The sequence below is a fragment of the Corvus hawaiiensis genome, chromosome 7 (assembly GCF_020740725.1).
Source record: "Corvus hawaiiensis isolate bCorHaw1 chromosome 7, bCorHaw1.pri.cur, whole genome shotgun sequence".
In the NCBI taxonomy this organism is placed as follows: domain Eukaryota; kingdom Metazoa; phylum Chordata; class Aves; order Passeriformes; family Corvidae; genus Corvus; species Corvus hawaiiensis.
Window position 1 is genome coordinate 24,442,229 of NC_063219.1, and position 20,050 is coordinate 24,462,278.

A 20,050-nucleotide genomic window follows, 5' to 3' on the forward strand; every position below is an offset into this window, starting at 1 on the left:
GGCGGGCGGCGCTGCTCCCCGGCCTCCCGCCGGCCCGGCCCGCTCCGCGCCGCCCGCCGCCGCTGCCGGGCCGCCGCCGCTTACCGGGGGGGCTGCGGGGCGGCGGCGCGGGGCGGCGGCGGGGCGGGGGCCGGGGGGCGCGGGCCCCGCCGCGCGGGAGGGGGACGCTGGGGCGGGCTCCATGGCAACCGGATGTGAGCGGCGGCCGCCTCGCTGGTGCGGCGGAAGGGCGCGTCTCGGTGGTAACGCGGAAGGGCGGCGGAGCGGCGGCGGGACCGGCCGGGCCGGGCCGTGCCGAGCCGGGGTCGCCGCGACCTCCCCGCTGCAGATGGCGGCGGCGGAGACGCTGGTGCACGGCCTGGCGCGGCTGCTGCAGGACGCCGGTGAGTGGCGGCCGCCGCGGGCCTGGCCGGGCCGGGTCGTGTCAGTGTCCCCGGTGTGTGGACACTCACGGCCCGGCCCGTCCTTCCCCTTTCCTGCAGGGGACCTCGTCCTGGACGGCTCCAGCACGCTGACGCTGCTCACCTCCACCCTGCAGCACCTCACGCAGGTCTTCGAGCAGCACCTGGGCTCCCGCAACCAGAACCGGGGCTTCGTGGCGCTGCCCTCGCACCCCGCCGAGACAGCCGCCATCCTCCAGGCGCAGTTCCTCTTCGACGTCCTGCAGAAGACTCACTCTCTGAAGGTCTGTACGCACCGGGGCCGGGCGTGCTGCAGGGCCGGCCGGTGCAGGTGGCAGACACAGCTTCAGAGCAGCCTCCTCCAGTGCCCATTGCCCCCGTCTGACGGGCAGGCTCCGTGGGTCAGATGGGTCTCACAGGGCTCTTGCCACAGTGGAGTCGTGGTTCAGCACGATAGTCTATAGCTGCTTATCTAGGATCAGCCATGCAACTCAGAGGAAAGTTTCTCGGAGTTAAAAACAGGGGCAGCAGGAGTTAATTATGTTCTGACCTTGGTACGGTATTATCATTGTTAGGAAAATGATTATTTCCTGAAATGCTTGAGCAATTCAGGCAGTGCCTGGCACCTGAGCACAGCTGAGTGCTCCCGGAGTGATGACTGATTCACCCACGGCAGCAGAGCCGGGGAACTTGAGCAGAGGGGTCAGATGTTGTACACACTCTGGGGCTGCTGCTTATTTCAGCAGCCTGGGCAGTGGTTCTGGTTGATCAGTTTCACAGCATGAGATATTTCTAGTAATGTATCCTCATTAATTTTAACAATAAAGGCTGTAGTAAAGAGGCTGTAATAAAGATAAAACTACAGACCAAGGAATTCTTCAGAGAGCTTTTTGAAAGGTGGCATGTGCTACGAGGCTGCAGATGATCCTACTGGGGTCTGGGGCACTGCTTAGAGGATAGTAGAGGTGAAAGGGGCCTGAAAGGGGAAGAGGAATTAGCAGCTGTTTTAGGTTCCACAGGGAGGCTCAGAAGGTACTGTGGCTGAGCACTAAAATCTCTGATGGCTTTAAAGACATGTTTTCCCTGTGAGAGTGGAGTGGTATCAGAATGTTGTTGGGAGGACTTTGTAACAGTGTAGTGAGTGGGGACACTGGGGTGGGGCCCAGTGTTTGTGGAGAAACATGGGTCTCTCGGCAGGAGGATGCAGGGAGTGACCCTGCAATCAGGAGGGTATTGTGGTGAGTGCTCCTGTGCTCTCTCTGCAGCAAGCTTGTAAAGAAGGGGAAGCTGCCCATTGATGTCTGGTAACTGGTTTACTTGGACAAACTAATAACTTATATCAGCCTGGCTTTTTAAGATTTTTAAGACAGTGGAGGGAGAGGTGATGATCAAGACACACAGCAAGAATGGCATCTGAAATAAACTTTGCAAAAACTGACCATTACAGCTTGCCAGTGCAAGCTTCCCTTCCAAATGCTCTTGTTCAACGTGCAGCATTAGTGCTGGCAGGCAGTGGGCAAGTGATTCATTCCTGCCAGGGCTGTAGCTGTGGAAGCAGTAGTGGTGATGAGGTCTTGGGATGTCTGTTCTGCACCTGATGAGTCACTTCTGTGTGAATGTATATATAACTGGCAGAAATGATCTCTCTGGTCTGCAGTGGAAGTGGTAACTGCTTCATTACTCACTTTCAGTAGCAGCCAGAAATACTGTTTGTGCGCTGTCCGTAGAAAGAATAAGAAGGTGGTTTTAATAAGCTGCTTTATGGTACATGAACACAGCCTAACTGCCCTGTGGTGAAAGGGCCTGTGGCTGTACTACAGAATACACAGAGGAGGTTTGCAGGCACCTCAGTCTAACACTAACAGTGCCTTGGAGACCAACTCTGTTCTCCATCTGCTTGTGATTTGCCTTATTTGGCCTCTTGTAGTGAAATGCACATGCACACTTCCCACCAGTGTGCTACTTCCACTCAGTTGCTTGATAAACATACCTCCAGCAGTTAGTTTTGTCTTTAGTAGATTTGCTAGTTGTGGCTGATGAGGAATCCAGCTGTCAGACCTCCCAGTGGTGCTGAAAGTGGTCATGTGGGCCATGTGGGCAGGGGAGATGAAGAAGAGCTCCGTGGGCTGGCAGACCACACTTGCTAACATGGTATTCTCTTTGCCCTCTATTGTACTGTGGAGCTGGGGAGACGCCACTACCAGCACTGGGAGAGAGTTTATAAGGGATCACCCGAGCTGGAGGGAGAACCTTTTCAAGGTGCTGCAGTTGGTGCATCAGGGAGGTGGTAATGAAGCACAAATCAAGCTTGACATGAGATTTTTTTTCTCATTTCTCTAGCTCGTTCATGTTCCAAACTGTGTTTTGCAATCTGCTGTGAAGATCTTCCCTTTCAAGTCCCTCCGGCATCTGGAAGTAAGTATAGGTGGCAAGAGTGGCTTTGAGTCTTGCTGTTTGGGTTTTCTCAACTAGTTTTGTGGTTGCAGAATGCCTCTGCTCCTAAAAACCGGGTAGACTTTTGTGGCTTCCCTAGAAGGCTAAGACTAAACTTCTGCAATACTTGCTTGGGGTGAAACTTGGATCTGCTCCTCCACTGTAATATTTTGATGTATGTTGTTCTTACTTTCTCATCACTGCTGCAGTTAAGGTCTGTCCCTCCACACTGCCTCCGGGGACTGCGATTTGTCTATTCTCAGCTGGAGTCTCTAACCTGTTGCAAATGTATCAGTACACTGGAGGTGAGTTGTCTCTACACAGCTCATGGGGTAAATTGCAAGAGAAAGGCTGTCTTGACCCTACAGCTCTTCACACAAGGAAGATGTAGGAGTGTTAGCCCTTTTATTCATCCATGTTGTGTATGGCTTCATCTCCCTTCCCCATTCTGGGGTCCTACTCCTGTCTCAAGCAGTGTTGAAGGATTCCCTGCTTGCATGCACGTGTGCTCTGTAGTCTTCTTTTACGCTTCTTGAGAATTTCTGGCTCTAGACAACAGTCGTGTCAGCTAGGCCTGACAACTCTGTGTCTGTGTATCTGGCTGTTTCCTCATTCAAGGCCTGCAGCTGGTCAAGATCTATTTCATTGTACCTCAGCAGCCTTAAATTAGAGCTTATTGTCAGAGGAGATGCTGTGCCCCAGTGTCTTACCTGCACTGCTGCCCAGCACATTTCTGAGACATGAAGGCAAGCTCCAGCCATGGAGAGCTGAGTAGCATGGGCTGTGCTGGCCATGGGCCTCTGGGCTTCTCTCTGGGACACAGAAGCAGATGCCTGCTGGGGAACAGGGGCTGATGGTGGGGAGTGCTTTGAGAGCTTTTTTTGTCTGTCAGAACACAAGTGTGTATCTTGCTTTTGTTTGAGGGAGGTCTGAAAATGACTTTGTTAGCATGAATCTTTGTGCTCAATGTTCTGAGCCTAAGAAATCCAACAGATTAGGTTAACTATTGCCACTTCAGTATGGGAAACAAAAGCATCTGTTTTCTAAATATCTGGCCATGGGATTCCCACCACCTCCAAATACTTGAATTAGGGACATAAAAGTCACTGCCTCTCTTAAGCAAGGCAAGGTCTGTAAAGCACCTTTGTGTCAACCGCCTTCTAGACTAACTGTTCTGCTGTGTTCATCTGCTTTTACTGTAACAGCTAGTATTCACCAAGGAATGGCTCCTCTCTTCTTCCTAGGAAATAATTTCGGCATGTGGTGGAGATCTGAGCTGTGCTCTCCCATGGTTGGAACTGCAGACTGTGAACTTCAGCTATAACTCAATCACTGCCTTGGATGACTCACTGGTGAGTGGGGCATCCTTCCTGCTTGGCTGAGGAGAAGAGAGGAAATGATCACAGCCAAAAGCCAGGCCCTCTGTTACTGATGCTCCTAGGTCTGGTTGGGAGGAAGTGGGCAGTGCTAATTTTTCTGGTCTCCCAGCAGGAGAGGCTTTTCATGCTGTAACAGAGACAGTTGTAGGATCTGATCTAGTATCTTTTTGTCCCTCAGCAATTATTGAATGCTCTGAGGGTCTTGGATTTGAGTCACAACAAGATCCAGGATTGTGAGCACTATTTAACGGTGAGTATTTTGGGCTGACCACCAGTTTCCTCCTATGCAGAGAATACTGCTAAAATTCTGTAATCATTGACATCATGTTCCTACTAGGTGAGATATAATAGAAAAAATCACAAAGGGTGGTGTGGCTTAGAGCTAGTGCTTGCAGCCTGAAAACCGTTGTCCTGTATGTGCAGTCCAAGTGGCACTGAGGCAGAGAAGGCAGTATTCCTCACCTGCTCTAAGACAGGGAGTTAGCTGTAGTTATCACTTGGCAGTCCAGCCTGGCTGAGTGGTAAATGCACTGATACAGACAGGGTACTCTGTGTGTACAGCCCCTCACAGAGTGGGCACTCCATTGTGGCCAAGACTTTGCTGTAACCTGTGCAGCAGGTGATAATTATGTAGCCAGGCATGGGGCTGTAGAAACTTACTGTTCAATTTGTTCAAACTGCCAGTAGCATTTACTTCCTGCTCTCAGAAACCAGTCAGTTGCTCTAGAAAAAGGGTAGTCCATCACAATGACACATGTTTCTGGGGAAGGACAGTGAAATCCATGCTCTGCTGGGCTAGATGTGCTTCTTTGAAGCAAAGCTATGAAACAGCTTTTCATGGAGTTGGTGGGGCTCACAAGGTGTCAGTCACCATCATCTTTACAAAGGTAAGGAAGAGTTTCTTTTGATAGTTCACTCCTTTTGCTGAGGCAGGATGTCCAGTCTTTTCCTATGCTCCATTGAAGTTGGCGAGGAAAGAGAAAGGTGCTCCTGGCAAATTCTGTAAAGCAGTTAGATGATGCTGAGTGCCCCTAAACAAACTACTCCCAATGTGAACATTGAACTCTTTCTACAGAAACAGTCTTAAGAAACTCACTTGTTGGTTGACCTTGTTAGGATTAAAAAAATAGTAGAAGCTAGTGCCCTGTCTTGAGTTCAGGGCCAGGCTTTGAGCTAAGGTCCCAGTTGATCCAATGCTGCTCTTCTCTCTGAACAGACCCTTACAGAACTAGAGTACCTCAATCTGGCATATAACTTCCTGTCCAAGGTGCCAAACCTTGGCATCTTCAGCCGATCCAAGCTGGTGACTCTGATCCTGCGCAACAATGAGCTGGACAGCATTAATGGTGAGCCCACAAGGGAGGAGCATTTCTGAGTTTGAAGCCTTCCTGTTGTCCTTGAGAACGAACAGAACTTGGAATCTTGGGCACAACTATTTTTACTAGGGTTCAGTTTTGGGGGAGGTTCCTAAGTTATGTCTTCTAGCATGCTGATGGCTTCTTGCTTTGTTCACAGGGGTGGAACAGCTTGTGAATCTGCAGCACCTGGATGTGGCCTATAACCTGCTGCTGGAACATGCCCAGTTGGCACCATTGTCCACTCTGCACTATTTAAAAAAAGTAAGCACAAAGCCTGATGGGTTGATAGATAGGGATTTCATGGACAGGGTGTGCAAGATGGAGACTTTGTGGTAACAAGAGGGTTTTGAAAGCTAAGTTCAACTCCTGAGCATTTAATTTTATTGCAGGAAACTAATGGAGGAGCGTTAGACAGACACCTGTGTTTCAGCCTTCATTTTTAGTGACCCTTGCTCAAGCTCACCTTTCTTCATATATTCATCCCCATTTCCTTGCTCATCCTTTCTGATTTTAACACTCAAGTCAAGTTCAGTTAAGTCAAATTTAGTGAAGATCCTCCCATAATCCTGTTGTGGATTTGTGTGTTCAGAGAAGTCTGAAGGAGGAGCACAGCAATCACTATAGTACTTATGAAAGAAGATCATAGAATCAGAGAGTGGTTTCAGTTGGTAGGGACCTTAAAGATCTAGTTGCCACCTTAATTCTGTAATTGAGTTGGTAGGGACCTTGAAGATCAAACCCCCTGCCATGGGCAGGGACACACCTGTCACTAGACCAGGTTGCTCAAAGCTGCATCCAGTCTGGCCTTGAACACCTCCAGGGATGGGGCATCTACTGCTTCTCTGGACCTGCAAAGGACTGTTCTTTCAACACTTCTCAGAGTCAGTACTGAAAAAGCTCATAATGATCTAGGGCATGAGTAGGAGATACTTAATCTCCTTCTCTATTTGCTAAACTAATTTCAGGAAGCATTCTAAAAGCCTATTCCTCTCCTGGCTTGATAACTGCAAGGAATTTCTTGAAGCAGAGAGAGAGACTGGAGCCTGCAGGCAGGATATATTGGGTATAGAGTATTTCTTCTAGTAACAACTTGTCTGTTTCCTTCACCCAGCTGCATTTGGAGGGAAACCCGATATGGTTCCATCAAAACCACCGGTCTGCAGCCCTTGTCCATGTGTCTCCCAGGGCAGCCTTCTCCAATGTGAGTATTAGCTACATGTCTTCTGCCCCTGCTGTTGAAGGCACAGGGTGTTCTAACACTCAGGGGCAAATGAGGGAAAAGAAACTTGCAGGTTTATTCCAGTAGTGTAACAGTGGTGATTGTTTTGTGGTTGCTGGTTTTTTTTGGTTTTTTGTTTTTTTTCCCTGTGGCAGAGTAGTTTAACCTTAAATTTTTATGTGGTGTGCTGGCCAGGACAGAGTTGAATACTGTTCTCAGGTTTGCAGCACCTCAGATCTTAATATGTCTTCACTGTCTACTTCTTCAGTTTTGCTCTCTGATGGAGCTTTACTCTGTTCCTGCTAGATAGGAACAATGTAGCTAGACTGCACAAAGAAGGAACTCACAGTCTTGGTGCACCTTACCTAAGTATGTACTACTTCAGCAGCCATGGTCACCTCTTTGTCCCCATCACTGCTCTCATCTAGGTGTCATCACTCTCCCTTGCACTCCAGTGCTTAGGTCAGTTCTTGGTAATCTGATTTCAGACAAAGAAGCCAGCAAAACCAGTGTTCTGGCAATTTAGCAAAATGAACTTACTTGCTAAGGGTCAAAGGTGTTCCAAAGCTGGTCTGCCCTTCTCATTAATGGCAAATGGCTGGATTAATTGTCTTCAAACTGCATCTTGGAAAAAGCTTTCACTGAGCTCAAGTTACTGGAAGTTACATGGATTCAGGCTAGAAGTAGGATACAGGCTTTGAGGTGAAAGTGAGTACCTTTCAAAACAATTTGAGTTGTTGTAGAATAATCTATTGTACCTCTCCCACAAACTGTCTTGGATACGTTTCTGGAAGTCATAAAGTCGGTAAACAGGAAAACTCCAGCGGTCCCTTCTGGCCTTGTATGCTATTAGGTCAGGTAGCTACAACTAAAGGAGTGGTGGATAGGCAGGAACAGGGTTGTTTCTTTGCAGTTTTTTGCCAGGGATCCCAACCGTAGGGTGGCCTGAAGGGGAATAGGAGTCAGCAGAAGTTGTCCTGAGTATGTGCCAGCCAAATGGAATCTGACTGCAAATGGGTCTCTAATTACAGTTCTTCTTGAATGGGGAGCCACTCTCTTCCTCAGACCTAATGGTAAGTATAACTGTTAAAAACTGATCTTACTGGCTTTGGAACTGGGAACTCTTACAGGATTGGCATGTGTCCTATTAAAACTTTATGGGCTACCTTGACTTTGACACAGATCATTTTGTCTCAGTTCATGCTGATTCTTAATAATTGTTGGAACTGGCCAGTGTAATTTATTTTGGCTTATGTAGCCTTGCAGAACTTGGAGCCTTGCCTGTTTCCTCTTCAGATACTGTATGGTACTTGACACTTGAACTACATGTCAGCAAAACAGTTATCAGTTTCCCATCTGCTATTTTTAAGAAAGGCAGAGATTGAGTTAAATCAGAGTGGTTGTGATAAACAATCCAATCAACCAGGCAGGATCTGTTGTCAGTGTTTTGACTGAGATGGTGAAAGTCTGGGGTGAGGAGCAGGAAAGTTGTCAGCCTGAGTTGTGGCTTGGTTACCTTGTCTGCCCATGGCACTCAGCTGTCAATACTCTCTTCTTACTTTAGCACCTTCCAAGACTTGTGCAAAGTGTGTCCCAGTCCATCCACACTTCTACCTCAGAGAAAACTGCACTGGACCGCAGTGCTCTGGAGAGCTCCTGTGCTGCAGACTTCAGCGACAGTCAGTCGCCAGCAGAGAATGTGGCCGTCAGGCTCCCTCGGAAGAAAAGCAAGGTCTGGGACTGGCAGAGCTTCTTAGCCATGTAGCTGGCATGTTGGGTGAAGGGGATGCCTCAATGTGAAAGCCTTGTGCAGTGACATGTGGTCTGGTACTGACCACTGGCTGGGTTTAATATCAGTCTTGATATACCCTGACAAGTGTTTTATGATGTGTCTCTACACTGTAACAGCTATAAACCCTTCAGCTTGGCAGAACCTCACATCAGGTGCTGTTTCCATTGTTCTAGTTCCTCACAACTACTTTTATCCTGTTTTTTTCCAGGGAAAAATCAAAGTGCGAAGAGCAAGTATTTCGGAGCCGAGTGACACAGAACACGAGCCCCAGGCATTACCCCTCTCTGCTGGTGAGGCTTGTCATCTTCCTTAATAACATAGCAGCTAAAGTGTCCACAGTAAGAGGAGTGCTCTGGCCTGGTGACTACTTTCATACTTTCCAAGTTTTCTCTCTGCAGGTCTGATCCTAGAGCATCAGAAGGAGATGAAGCGCTTGGCCAGCTTCAGGGATCGCTTTGGTGCTGACTGGCTGCAGTACAAGAGACACCTGGAGGAGCATGACCAAGTACCCGTCGTGTCCCGCAGTCGTTCTGCAGATGAGATCGCAGGCAGACCTGCTGCAATGGACTTGCAGAGTGAGAGCTCTGACCCGGAGCAGGAAAAGCCCCAAGTATCCCAGGAAAGATCCTCTCCTCCTTTGGATGACACCGCAAAGGAGGAAGAGCCTGAAGTACAGCTGGTTGAGCCTGTGGAAGGAGAACAGAGAGGAGAAGAGGAGGCAGATGAGCTAATGGTTGGAGAGGAAGAAGAGGAGATGGCAGAAGGTAAACAGGTCCTTTCACTGCTATATTTGAGGGCTTGGGTGACAACAGAATGGATGACTCAAATGGGATTTATCTGTGAAGCTGTATCATGATGCCCAGTATTGTGGGAATTGTAAGGACCTGGGTCCAGCAGGACTGAAGGCCTGCTGCATGTATTGACCTGCACTGTGTCTTGTTTGGCAGTGGACCTGTGCCAGCCAGTGCTGGTGAGCCAAATAGAAGGTGAAGGGGACCCAGAGCCAGACTGGATCTTCCTGCGAGTCACAGCTAAGCATGTGATTGAGGTGGAACTGAAGGCTGCCAGAGTCCTCCACAAGCTGGAGTTGAAATGCCTGCAGAATCTGGAGACCTCTGAGCTGACCTGGAAGAGGATGGTGAGTTACACTTCTCTGTGAGCCTTTGTCATCTTACTCCCATATGTGCCAGCATTCTGGATTTGGGTTCCTGTGGAGAATCTTGCAGATCTTTTTCTAGCTCCTGCAAAGCTTGCTTGATTGAGCATCTCTTCCAGCCAATGCATTTGTCTCTAATGGCATCTGTATTGCTTAGACTACCTGCAGTAATGCAGCAGAAGTCAGCATCAAATCTATTCCAAAACTGGAATTAAAAGACAATGGCTGGACTTGTTCCAGTGTGGAGCAGTGAGAGACTTCTCAAGAGGAACTTAAATGAGGTGGAGACCTCCTTGCCATCCATTCCTTGCTGGGATATCACCCTGGCCTTGGAGGACTGTGGATTGCATTGTTTCTAGAGCACCATGGAGCCCAGTGTGATGTTTAAAAAGCTCCTGGCAGCTTTAAGAGCCATCAGCTTAAGAGCCTTAAGAGCCATCTGCTCTAGGTGCATGCTTTAGCATTACCAGCCCTATTTGGCTTTTGTGGTTCTTCAGAAAGGGAGTTTGGAAATCTCTTTTTCCTTGTGGTAGGATTTTAACATTCAGTCTGTATACAGACATGTTCACAGGTTTCTCTAATACTGTTTTCTGTAAAAACTCCAACTAATTTTTAAACGCTGTCCTTGTGCCTTTCTGAACGTTTGTGGCTTGATATTCTTCTGAAATACCTTCATGAAAAGTTGTTTGTTTGAAATGCTTTGTTTTAGGCCTTGAAAGTTACTGTTGTAAGTTTCAAGCGCTCGTGCAATTTTTCGAGCACTCAACGCAAGTGTTGTCAGCACTCATTAGCTTTATATTTGTTTATTTATTTCTGCCCAAATGCTGTCAACTGTGGAGGGCTGCTTAGGGCACCCAAAATTAAGTGCTTGTATGGCCACGTTTCAGCTGTTTGCAAACAAATATAGTCTGTGAAAGCTTCTCCCTCATGCTAGAACAAGTGTACTCTGTCTCCTGCAGGACCTGGAGCGAGTTTTTCCTGTCCTCACATTGCACTTCAGCTACATTCGCAAGGACCGGCAGAAGCGCAAATATGTCGTGCTTGACGACTGCCCGGAGCAGTGTCTGCAGGTGGGGGAGGCCTGGGGAGGGGGCAGTGTTACTGCAAGACACTGTATTCTTCCAGCCAGCATAGGGCTGCTGTTCTCAGAGCACAGGAGCACCTGCAGCCCATGTCTGGCTTGTCGGGATTTCTTCTTCTGCACAGATGACCTGTGGAAGTCCCTGTGAGCATGGCCATGGGCAGTGGAGCTCCTGTGGCATAAAGGGTGCTCTCAGGAAGAGAGTCTTGCAGTTTTTTTCCTCTTGGGGTGAAAAGTTTATAGTCAAGCTAGTGATCATTACTTGTTGTGCATGTGCAATGTCATGTTTTGTGGGTGCTGAGTGATGTGCTGGCCTGTGCTCGGCCCTCTGGACAGTGAGTGTCAGTGCTGTGTCCACACAGCTGCTGTAGGGACTCTGGTCTCTAATCAAAAAATTTTTCTCAATATACTATTTAAGTACATTTGAGCAAGTTGTTAGAGGAAAGACACAAATAGATGGGACCATTGAGATCAGAGTTCCGGGGAGAGCCTGTCAGTATGTAGCTGTCAGGCACAGACCTGCAAAAACAGGTTGTCTTGGTCTTCTGCAGTGAAGCTCCATGCCCTTGGCAAGTTTTGCACAGCTGGGAAATGTTTCTGCACCCCTTATGCTCTGAAATGCTGTAGTGAGGCATGTGAAAAGACTTGCTGGTGTCAGAAGCGTGATTTTATTAGGACAGTCATAGCTGCCTGATAGCATCTTTTTCCCTGTGCTGCTACTTTTAGTGTATCCTTGAAGTGTTGACCCCAGCTGTTGAGGAGAATCGGCGAAATCAGGACCAAGAAAAGGGATACGTGAAGCTCCAGTGCCTGAAATGCAAGCAGGAGTTCTCACAATCCCTGGCCCCCTGGCATCAAGGTTCCTATCCGTCAGAGGTTGGAGACACCAAAATCCTGGAGACCCTAGTTGCCTCAGATCAAGGTAGGCTGTAGTGCCTAGGAGAAGCATGTTTGCTAATGCTCAGGCAGACTTCCAGAGTGGCAGCTGGGGTGCAGAGCATGGAATGTATAGGAGAAGGTGATGCATGGGCTGTACTGGAATTAAAACCTGTTGTGGGATGAGCTCTCATTTGGCCTGCTTGGAGTGGGAGGTCCTGCCTTGTTTGCTCCAGGAATAAGCCACTGGTTTAAGATTAAGCAAGCAGCACTCCTGTTCTGGGTGGCCTGGGGGAGCATAGGGGTGCTGCAAGCTGAAGTCTGGGAGAGGACCTAAAGGTCATGTAGTCAGTTCTGCCACAGAGACTTTATTTGTTCTAAAAAACTTCTGCTAACGGAAGCTTCCAGGGAATCTGCATCAGTATTTCAGGTAAAACTGGCTGTTAGACATCAGAAAAACAACCAGAACCCTAACCAAAGTTTCCCTGTCTGTGATCTTAAGCACACTCTTGCTGCCACTCTGGGGGAGCAATTTATTCCTTTCTTTGTACTTGAGGGCCATTGTTCTCCCCCGGCAACTTTTCCTGGCTTCTGTCCTCTAGACTAAATAAGCTTAACTCTCTAGATAATTTACTTGTCAGTCATATCTCATACATTCAGTTTCTTGCTGTTCTTTGTACTCCTTCCCATTTGTCCACATTTTTCTTTGGGTGTCTAAAACTAGATGTGGTGTTTTGGCTGAGATGTGGCTCATGCTGAAAAGGCATCTTCTGATTGCTGTTTTTCGAAGCTCAGTTTATATTCAAAGTGGGGAGTGCCTTAGCTCAGAAGATGGTGTTTGACAAAGCATCCTGGAAGTACTGCAGTGAACACAGAAGTGCTGTCCTGGCTGCAGCACTTTCTCTACCCCAGGACACTTTCTTCTCTCTGCCAGAGTAGTGGGAGTCCCATGATCCAGCTGGGAGTCTGTCCTGGTGTGGGTGAAAGGAGCAACAGGAATCAGGGTCAGAAGGGATGAGGACAGCTGGGGAAGGGACACAGCACACTGGGGATGGAGGTGGCTAAGGAAGATTGGATTGACTGGTCATGAGCTTGGGCTTCAGAGGTGATGTTAGGACTTGCAAATGTGAAGTGCAGGAGTCATGAGCCAAAGCCTTGATGTAGTTTCAGTTGCAACCACAGCCCACACGGGGCACCCTAAATCTGAGCAGAGCTATTTCATGTGGCACTGATCCAGAATTTCCTGTTGATCTGTGAGGGGAGGTATGTAGGATATGATTCTGGACAAAGTTGCTCAACAAGCTGCTCAAGTCAGACTGTAACTATTTTCTACCTTGAAAAGAGAGGGTTTGTGGTTTGCAGAAGACACAGGGGGAAGTAAAATCTTGCTGTTCTGGCTTTTCTTTATACCTGACAAAATCTTTCACAGGTCCTGCAGCAGCTGGAGAGCCCATAGCCTGTCCCAGTTGTTCCAGTGACCACGTGGTCATTCTGCCTTCAGAGGAGTGCTCCAGCACGCCTCTGCCGCCCGGTGCCGACAGCACGAGTGAGGACCTGTCAGACTCTGTGCTGGAGGGTCCAGAGGAAGCATCTGTCCTGGCCAGCAAGAGCGGGAAGTTCTACATCGGCGGGGAGGACAGCACGGAGATGGACACCAGCAACAGCACCAGGACTCCAGAGCTGGGCATCGAGCCCGAGGGCACTCTTCATCCCACCTCCCATGGATCAGATGGCAGCTGTGGGAAGGAGCAGGGTGTGAAGAGCCAGTACTTGTCCCTCAGCCACACGGACACCAACGGGGGCAGCCTGATGGGAAGCTACCATTACAGTGTTTCTCGGGGACCCACTCCTTCCCCGCTCTCTTTGAACTCTGACTCCGAGGAAACGTGGAATCTCAGTCCCTGTGAGTAGGAGGAAACTGTGCCGGGTTTAGCGGTGTTGACAGCTTGTTGTTGGTTTTTTCACTGGTGCTTGCAGGGTACACTACCTCCTGTTTAATGGGGAAGGGGGACATCAAGTACAAGCAGCCATAAACATATGGTTCTTATGAACAGAGTTTTTCATCTCCCTCTCTGTTAAATCCTCATGCCTGAAGGTAGGAGAAGTGAGTCAGCTCCTAATACCTATTATTGCTTAGGCTCTGAGCAATAGGGTCTTGTTCTGGAAGCTGCATTGCTCAGTTATGGACACGCTGGGTTCCTGTGGCATCCATGAGTTGCCAGCTGGAGCATTACCTTTGGAGAATAGTATGCACAATTTCTCTCTATTTATTCTTTGGCTTAAATGCAGTGTGAGGCTGGTGTGCTAGTAGGAGGCTCTGGTTTGTGGATCTACAGTTGCTTGTGCTTTCCTCACTTTTTTTTGTGAGCTTCAGATGACAAAGCCTGTCCAAGAGATTGCATGCTGGCTGTGTGAGGGCTGTCATGCAAGACAGGAGGTCGATAAATGATTTTTCTGAAGAACCTTGGATTTCTGATGTAGCAGGCTGCCTTTCCCTGGGCATCAGCTTGCAATTTACAGAATAACAAGTTGGAAAGGAGCTGTGGAGGTTATCTGGTCTAGCCCAGAAAGTGACTCTACTGCAGCTGAGTCTAGTTCTGATCTGCAAACCTGTTGATTTCTTGATCTATAGAGGTCCTTCAAGACTGCTGTGCCTCAGAAGAGGAGTTGGTGTAGAACCATGGTTTTAAGATTGCTATGTTCAGTCTTGTACAGTTGAAGTATGAGAAATAAAGCAGTCTCTCTTCTGGGGTCAAATTGCAAGGTCCCAGTTTAAAACCAAGCCTGGGGAAAGTTCCTGCTGAGGAGCGGTTGATTAGTGTAGTGTTTGTGGTGGAGAACAGGCTCTGCTGGGAAGTGTTAACTCTTGGGCAGTATTGTGGCTGTTGTATAAATTATTTGGTTATACAATTTCGTGACAAACCTAATTATATTCTTTAGCAGTTTTATTAGTGTCTTCCTCAGGCCCCTTTAACCTTGCCATGATCAAAGTCAGAGTTAAAAAGTTGACCTGAGCTGACACCAGCTGAAATGAGAAATATCTTTCTGGCTTTGTGATAAAGAATTGCCCTCCTGCCAAATCCAGCAGCAAAGCTTCTGTGAGTAAACAGCCAAGCACAGTTTGAGGCTGGCTTAGACCAAAGCTTTGTATATCTGAAAAAAAAAGCAAGTGTTGGAGCAATAAAGTCCCCTTGTATCTTCACATGGAGACCTGTGGCATGTAAAGGCCTGTGTTTGGCCTGTTGTCTTGACAAGAGACTTGATGGAAGCAGGTGTGCAGACAAGGTGACACTGCTGCCCTGGTGCCCATCTGCATGCTTGGGCAGCCCCTGGTCAGTGGACAGAGTGTCATTGCTGCCCTTTGCTCTCCTCAGCTGTAAACAGCGTCCTGAACGTGAGGGACTTCCGGTCAGTGGATCATCGCCTGAAGCTGTACCTGGACATGGAGGTTTTTGAGGAGAATGCTGAGGAGTTCCAGTGTTTCCTCAAGGTGAGCTCCCACAGCACCACCCCTACAACTCTTCAGCTGTCCCTCTTGCCACCCTGCAAGTTCTGCACTGAGGTGGCATCCCAGAGACTGTGGGATGTGAAGGGAGCTGAAGTGTCTTTGAGTCAGTCCTTTCTGTGAGTGAGCTGTCAAGGGGCAGGCCAAGGCTGTGACCCACCCTCTGTGTGCTCTAGGTGGTCATGGTGAAGTTTGGCCGGCAAGGAGAGTTCCTCTCAATCCTGGTTGCTTCTGATCTCAAGATTTATGTGCTAGAAGTCACTGGAGCTATCAGGTGAGGACCCTGCAGCAAGTCTGTGAGTGCTGGGTAGTGCCAGCCTGTGCTAGCCTTGCTGCCCTTACCCTGGAGGTGTGGTGACATGCACAGGCTCTTCTGGCAAACCCCCTGCTGCAGTCTGACATGAGAGAGGAGATGGGGCAGCCTGCTGCAGCTGAGGGCTGTGCTCTGTGATTAGGGGACGACCTGCAGACTGGCTGAAGAAGACTGACTCTCACTACCTGTCTGATATTTCTCATCTGGAAGTGGGACTCTGCCACCAGAGCTTGCGAATGGAGTTTGAGAACCCAAAAGCCTCCTACAATCTGCTGATCCGGAACCAAAGCTGCTGTGACCAATTCCTGCAGACCCTGACAGGTAAGAGTAGAGCTCTAGGGGGGTGGGCAATAAGATTTGAAAGATTTGTTCTTGGGGAACTATCAGGACAGCTATTGTTGGATGTATGTTGGAAATTGTGTGGAAAAACACCATCCTTTCCTTGGTCTTACTGGACCGTCACTAAGAGTTCCTTGTAGAGGGAGCGAGAGTGAGCAGTTGCTCTCTGCCCAGCACTCCATGCCATGGCTTTACTGGCCACTGTGGCACGTGTTCCTCCAGCTGGCTGGGGAGCAGCTGCCTGCCTGTTCAGGTACTGTAAAGCCTCAGCCTAAATCACTGAGGCCGTGTACTTGTGTGTGTGGACATAGGAACTCGGAAAAAAAGCTGGGGGAGAATCCCACTGGCATCATAACTTGCAGCACCTCTCTGAACAGTAGAGAAGTGTCCTGAACTGTTACGTACTGCCCTTGGGTTTGCAATAAAAGACACCTACCTGCCTTCTCCCCTCTTTAGATCTCATGCAAGAACTGCCTGCTAAGCACAGGAGTAAGGTGAAGGAAATCCCCACTGTGGAAATGAATCCCCAACACTGGCTATGGTAAGAGCCTGTGAGAGGCTGGGATTTCAGATAGAAAGGGATATCTGCTTGTCCAGCAGGCCCTGGAAAGCATGGTGCTGGAAATAGGGTAGCACAGAAGGAGGCACTACTGGAGTGGCAGCCAGGCCTGTGTTACAGGTTTAGGGCAGCTGTCTCAAGTGTCTGCTGCACAGAGGGTGAACAGGCAAAGGGGTGTCATGGGCTGAGCCAGGCAGGGCAACTTCAACTCTTCTGGAGGAGCCTGAGCAGAATATAATGGAGGGAGAAAAAATAGGAGGCATAGGGCAGCCTTCTTACTCAAGAAGCATTTGGCTCCTGGCTGGCAAGGTGGTAGTCAGAGGACCAGGAGAGGGAGGACTTTGCATTATGTGGAAGAGATGGGTCCTTCTTGTCCCCAGGAGGACTGGGAACAGTAGCTGGTTCACAGCAAACCTAGACTGGAAACACAGTGCTTCCTTATCAGCCCACTGTTGTATCTCCTCCAGGCCTCTGCTGGACTCCAAGACCACAGATTCTGCAGCTGCAGATGAAACTTGTTTCTTCTACCTGCTGGCCTACCTGATCCAAGGTACAGGAGATCTCAGTAGTGAGGTGTCCCACACATTGTGCTGTCTGCTTACATGCTTGTGATTTTAGTGTACAGTCTGTGGGAAAAGAGCTGCACCCTTCATCCAGCAGTGGAATGGGGTGGGGGCATGGGTGAGGGCTCTTTTCTAGCGTTGGGTTGTGTAGGATAGCAGCATACTTCTGTACATCCAGTGAATCTCCCAGTCCCAGACTCTAGGGAGCAGTTGGTCTTGCACACCAGTTTTGGTGACAACTCGAGAAGCTAGAGATTATCTGAGGGCTGGATCATTGCCCTGATCTGAGGGAAAGATGAGGGGTCATAAAAACAGCTGGTTTGTGTGAGTTGCTGAAAGACTCCTTCCTTTGGGAAAACAGAAGTAGGTGTCCAGAAGCTGAGATGATAGGATAGGAGCAGCCTGCTGGAGCCCATCAAGTTCTGTTCCAGGCCTTGCTGAGGGACAAATGTGTTAAACTTGGGATTTGAGTCTTCAGTGAACAATTCCAGTGTCGTCTTAGCTTGGGACACTGAAAAAAGCAACCTAGCTCTTAATCACATTCTGACCAATTTTGTTACAGCTTTTGCACCCCCGGTCATCATTGGCCATTGGGGAGGTATGAGAGAGCAAGGATCAGAAGGAATCTGTGGGAAGTACATTCATTGGTCTGCTCAAGCTGAACAAATAGTGCGTGGGAGGGAGGATTTAGAGTGCGTTTTTCTTACTCTACAGTTTTCTCCTCTTTTAGAGTATGGTGTCCCAAACTGGACACAGTTCCAGCTGAGATGTCATTACCAAGTAGACAGGATTAATTAAACATCCCATTTCTGATAGTCCTACTAATTCCCAAGAGTGAGATGTGATGAGAGAAGCAACATATTGCTGCATCAGCTTGTGATCCCCTGTGACCTCAGCCAGTTTTGCTAATGGTTCCCTATTACTGTGCATCTAACTTATTGCCAAGTTGTAATGCTTTTAATTTGCATCCACTGAAATAGCTGGATTATATTTATGTTCCCTAAAGTTTATCAAAACTATTTTCCTTCCTGTCATACTTATGACACATCCCAACTTGGTATTAAACTTCGTGTGTGCTCTCTGTTCCACCCGTCAGATATTTGCAGCCAGATGAATTCAGGCCAAAAACGGCAGGCTTTGAGCTGCAGCTGCCAAATTTTAACTAAGGGGTAGTAAAATGTTGTTTAAGAGGTCAAAGGACTCAAGTGACTTTTCCTGCCTTACTTTGAGGGCATGGGCTGGACAAGGCTTGCTGAGCAGTGGTCTTCCATATGCATGCTCCTGCAACAGGCTTGGATAAGCTGGTCAAGCCCAGCCACGTTTCACTACCCTGGTCCCCTCTTCAGTCAGGAAGGTGGATAAGGTTGTTCACCCAAGTTACTGCTGCTATAAAGGATTTCCCTAGGGGAGGAATGGAGAGCAATGCTGGTTCTGTGGTGACTCAGGCTCTCAGCAAAGCCTTTCTTATTCCCTCATGTCCTTTTAGGGGCATCTGTTTTCCCTGTGACCCTGCTGAGTACCAGAAGCATGCTATTTCTGCTGGAGGAGAATCACCAGTGGCAGGTGCAGCCCTGCTTGGATGAAGACCATGAGGCAGAAATGCCTCCTAGGAGCAACATCCAGTTGAAGGAGAAGCAGCCAATCACCAGTATCAGCAATGTCATAACCTATCGCCTCTGTCCTTGTGACATCAAGCTGATGCTTTATGATGAGGTAACCAGGAGGTGGTCATGGGGTCAAGATGCTGGGGGCTGATTGTGCTCAGATCCTGTTCCTGCAAGAGTGTCTCTTGGGGCTGTCATCTGCCATCCTAACCTAGGGCCTTATACCACAGAGCCAGGGGAGCACAGCAGAAACTCATGCAAGGGACACTCCACTGCTGGCAGCAGAGAGGGAGGAGGAGGGCACAGAGGAATTAGGAGGAGCTGGCCAGCTGTGCTGGGGGATAGTGGCTCAGGGCTGATCGGTGCCTCTCAGGCCAGTCTGCTCATTCGCCTCCCTCCTTTTCCTCCCTGCCAGGTACTGAAGGTGGAGACCACTTGGCACATCCGCACAGAGTGCCCTGAGCTCCTGGCAGGGCTGGTGGAGTGGATCCGCAGGCCGTGGGAGGAGATGTTCTCAATCGAGCTGCGGAAGGCTGTGTATGAGGCACTGGAGTGAGCCTGGTGCCTGGAGCAGGCGGGACTTGGAGTCAAGAGTGCTGCTGTGCCAGCAATGGTGCACAAGTGTCTCCCACTCCCATCTGACCTTGCTGTCCTGTGGCCTCTGCTTTCCACTCTACTCTTGCCCCTGGCCCTTTCTGGTGAGTAAGAGGGGAGCACATGATGGTTCAGACTGCACAGTCATTCACTTGCACTGGATGGGCATGGAAGGAGAAGGTGGATAGTATTCCTTGTAATAGTGCATAAAGCTACCCAAGGGCAGTCAGGTGCTCTGGTCTTTCTGGCAGATGGCATTTGCTGCCTTCTTACCTGTCTCAGGACAGCTATCATTAAATGCTGATGATTTTTTTTTTCCTCTCCCTCCTTCTTGTCCATGGTTTCCCTAAAGCTGCCTGCTTCAAACAGGAGCCTGATTGCACAAGGGGATGAAGCATGTTGTACACAACCCCACAGAGAGCTCTTACCTGTCTGCCTTGTGGGGCATGGCTCAGTCTTCTGCTGTAGTCTTTCACTGTCACTGGGGAGGAAGGAGCCTCGAGGTTCTCGGCACAGAAATGTATTGCTCATTGCTTAGGGGTCAGGACCTTGATGGGCACCAGGAGGCATAAGTGAGGCTTAGGCCTTTTCTGAGCAGTCCAAAAGCAAGAGTCTATTTTAACATGAGTTTTACTATTTTCTATTGTAATAAAAGCTTATATTTATTGAATTGTCATGTTTTCCTTGTTTCATTCTTTTGCAATGCTGTCATGTCTTTCTAAGGTCTTCCATACTAGCTTTGCTGCTGCCTCAAGGGTTCCCTAGCATCTCACTGGGTTCAGGCCATTCTCCCCTTCCTGTTCAGAGCAGGTGCCAGTGGGCTGCTACGCTAATCTTCTCCACCTGCCTGGCTTCCAAACAGCAACAAAGGAACAAGG

The 20,050-nt window shown here is 48.9% G+C and overlaps 1 protein-coding gene across 2 annotated transcripts; it reads left to right on the plus strand.

Annotated features, from left to right (window-relative positions):
- The first annotated feature begins 251 nt into the window (after positions 1-251).
- On the plus strand, positions 252-19,842 carry LOC125328751 (serine/threonine kinase 11 interacting protein). Of its 2 annotated transcripts, XM_048309841.1 has the most exons (24): positions 252-383; positions 483-685; positions 2,742-2,816; positions 3,044-3,139; positions 4,079-4,186; positions 4,392-4,463; positions 5,430-5,559; positions 5,729-5,832; positions 6,683-6,772; positions 7,822-7,863; positions 8,355-8,522; positions 8,791-8,872; positions 8,981-9,346; positions 9,530-9,720; positions 10,698-10,808; positions 11,546-11,741; positions 13,125-13,598; positions 15,070-15,185; positions 15,377-15,474; positions 15,656-15,834; positions 16,309-16,393; positions 16,879-16,961; positions 18,461-18,687; positions 18,994-19,842. In XM_048309841.1, exons 1-24 carry the CDS (start codon positions 329-331, stop codon positions 19,132-19,134), a joined length of 3,492 nt encoding a protein of 1,163 aa, XP_048165798.1. In that variant the 5' UTR covers positions 252-328; the 3' UTR covers positions 19,135-19,842. The 2 variants fall into 2 exon arrangements, with proteins under 2 accessions (XP_048165798.1, XP_048165799.1); XM_048309842.1 differs by lacking the exon at positions 3,044-3,139.
- Positions 19,843-20,050: the final 208 nt, after the last annotated feature.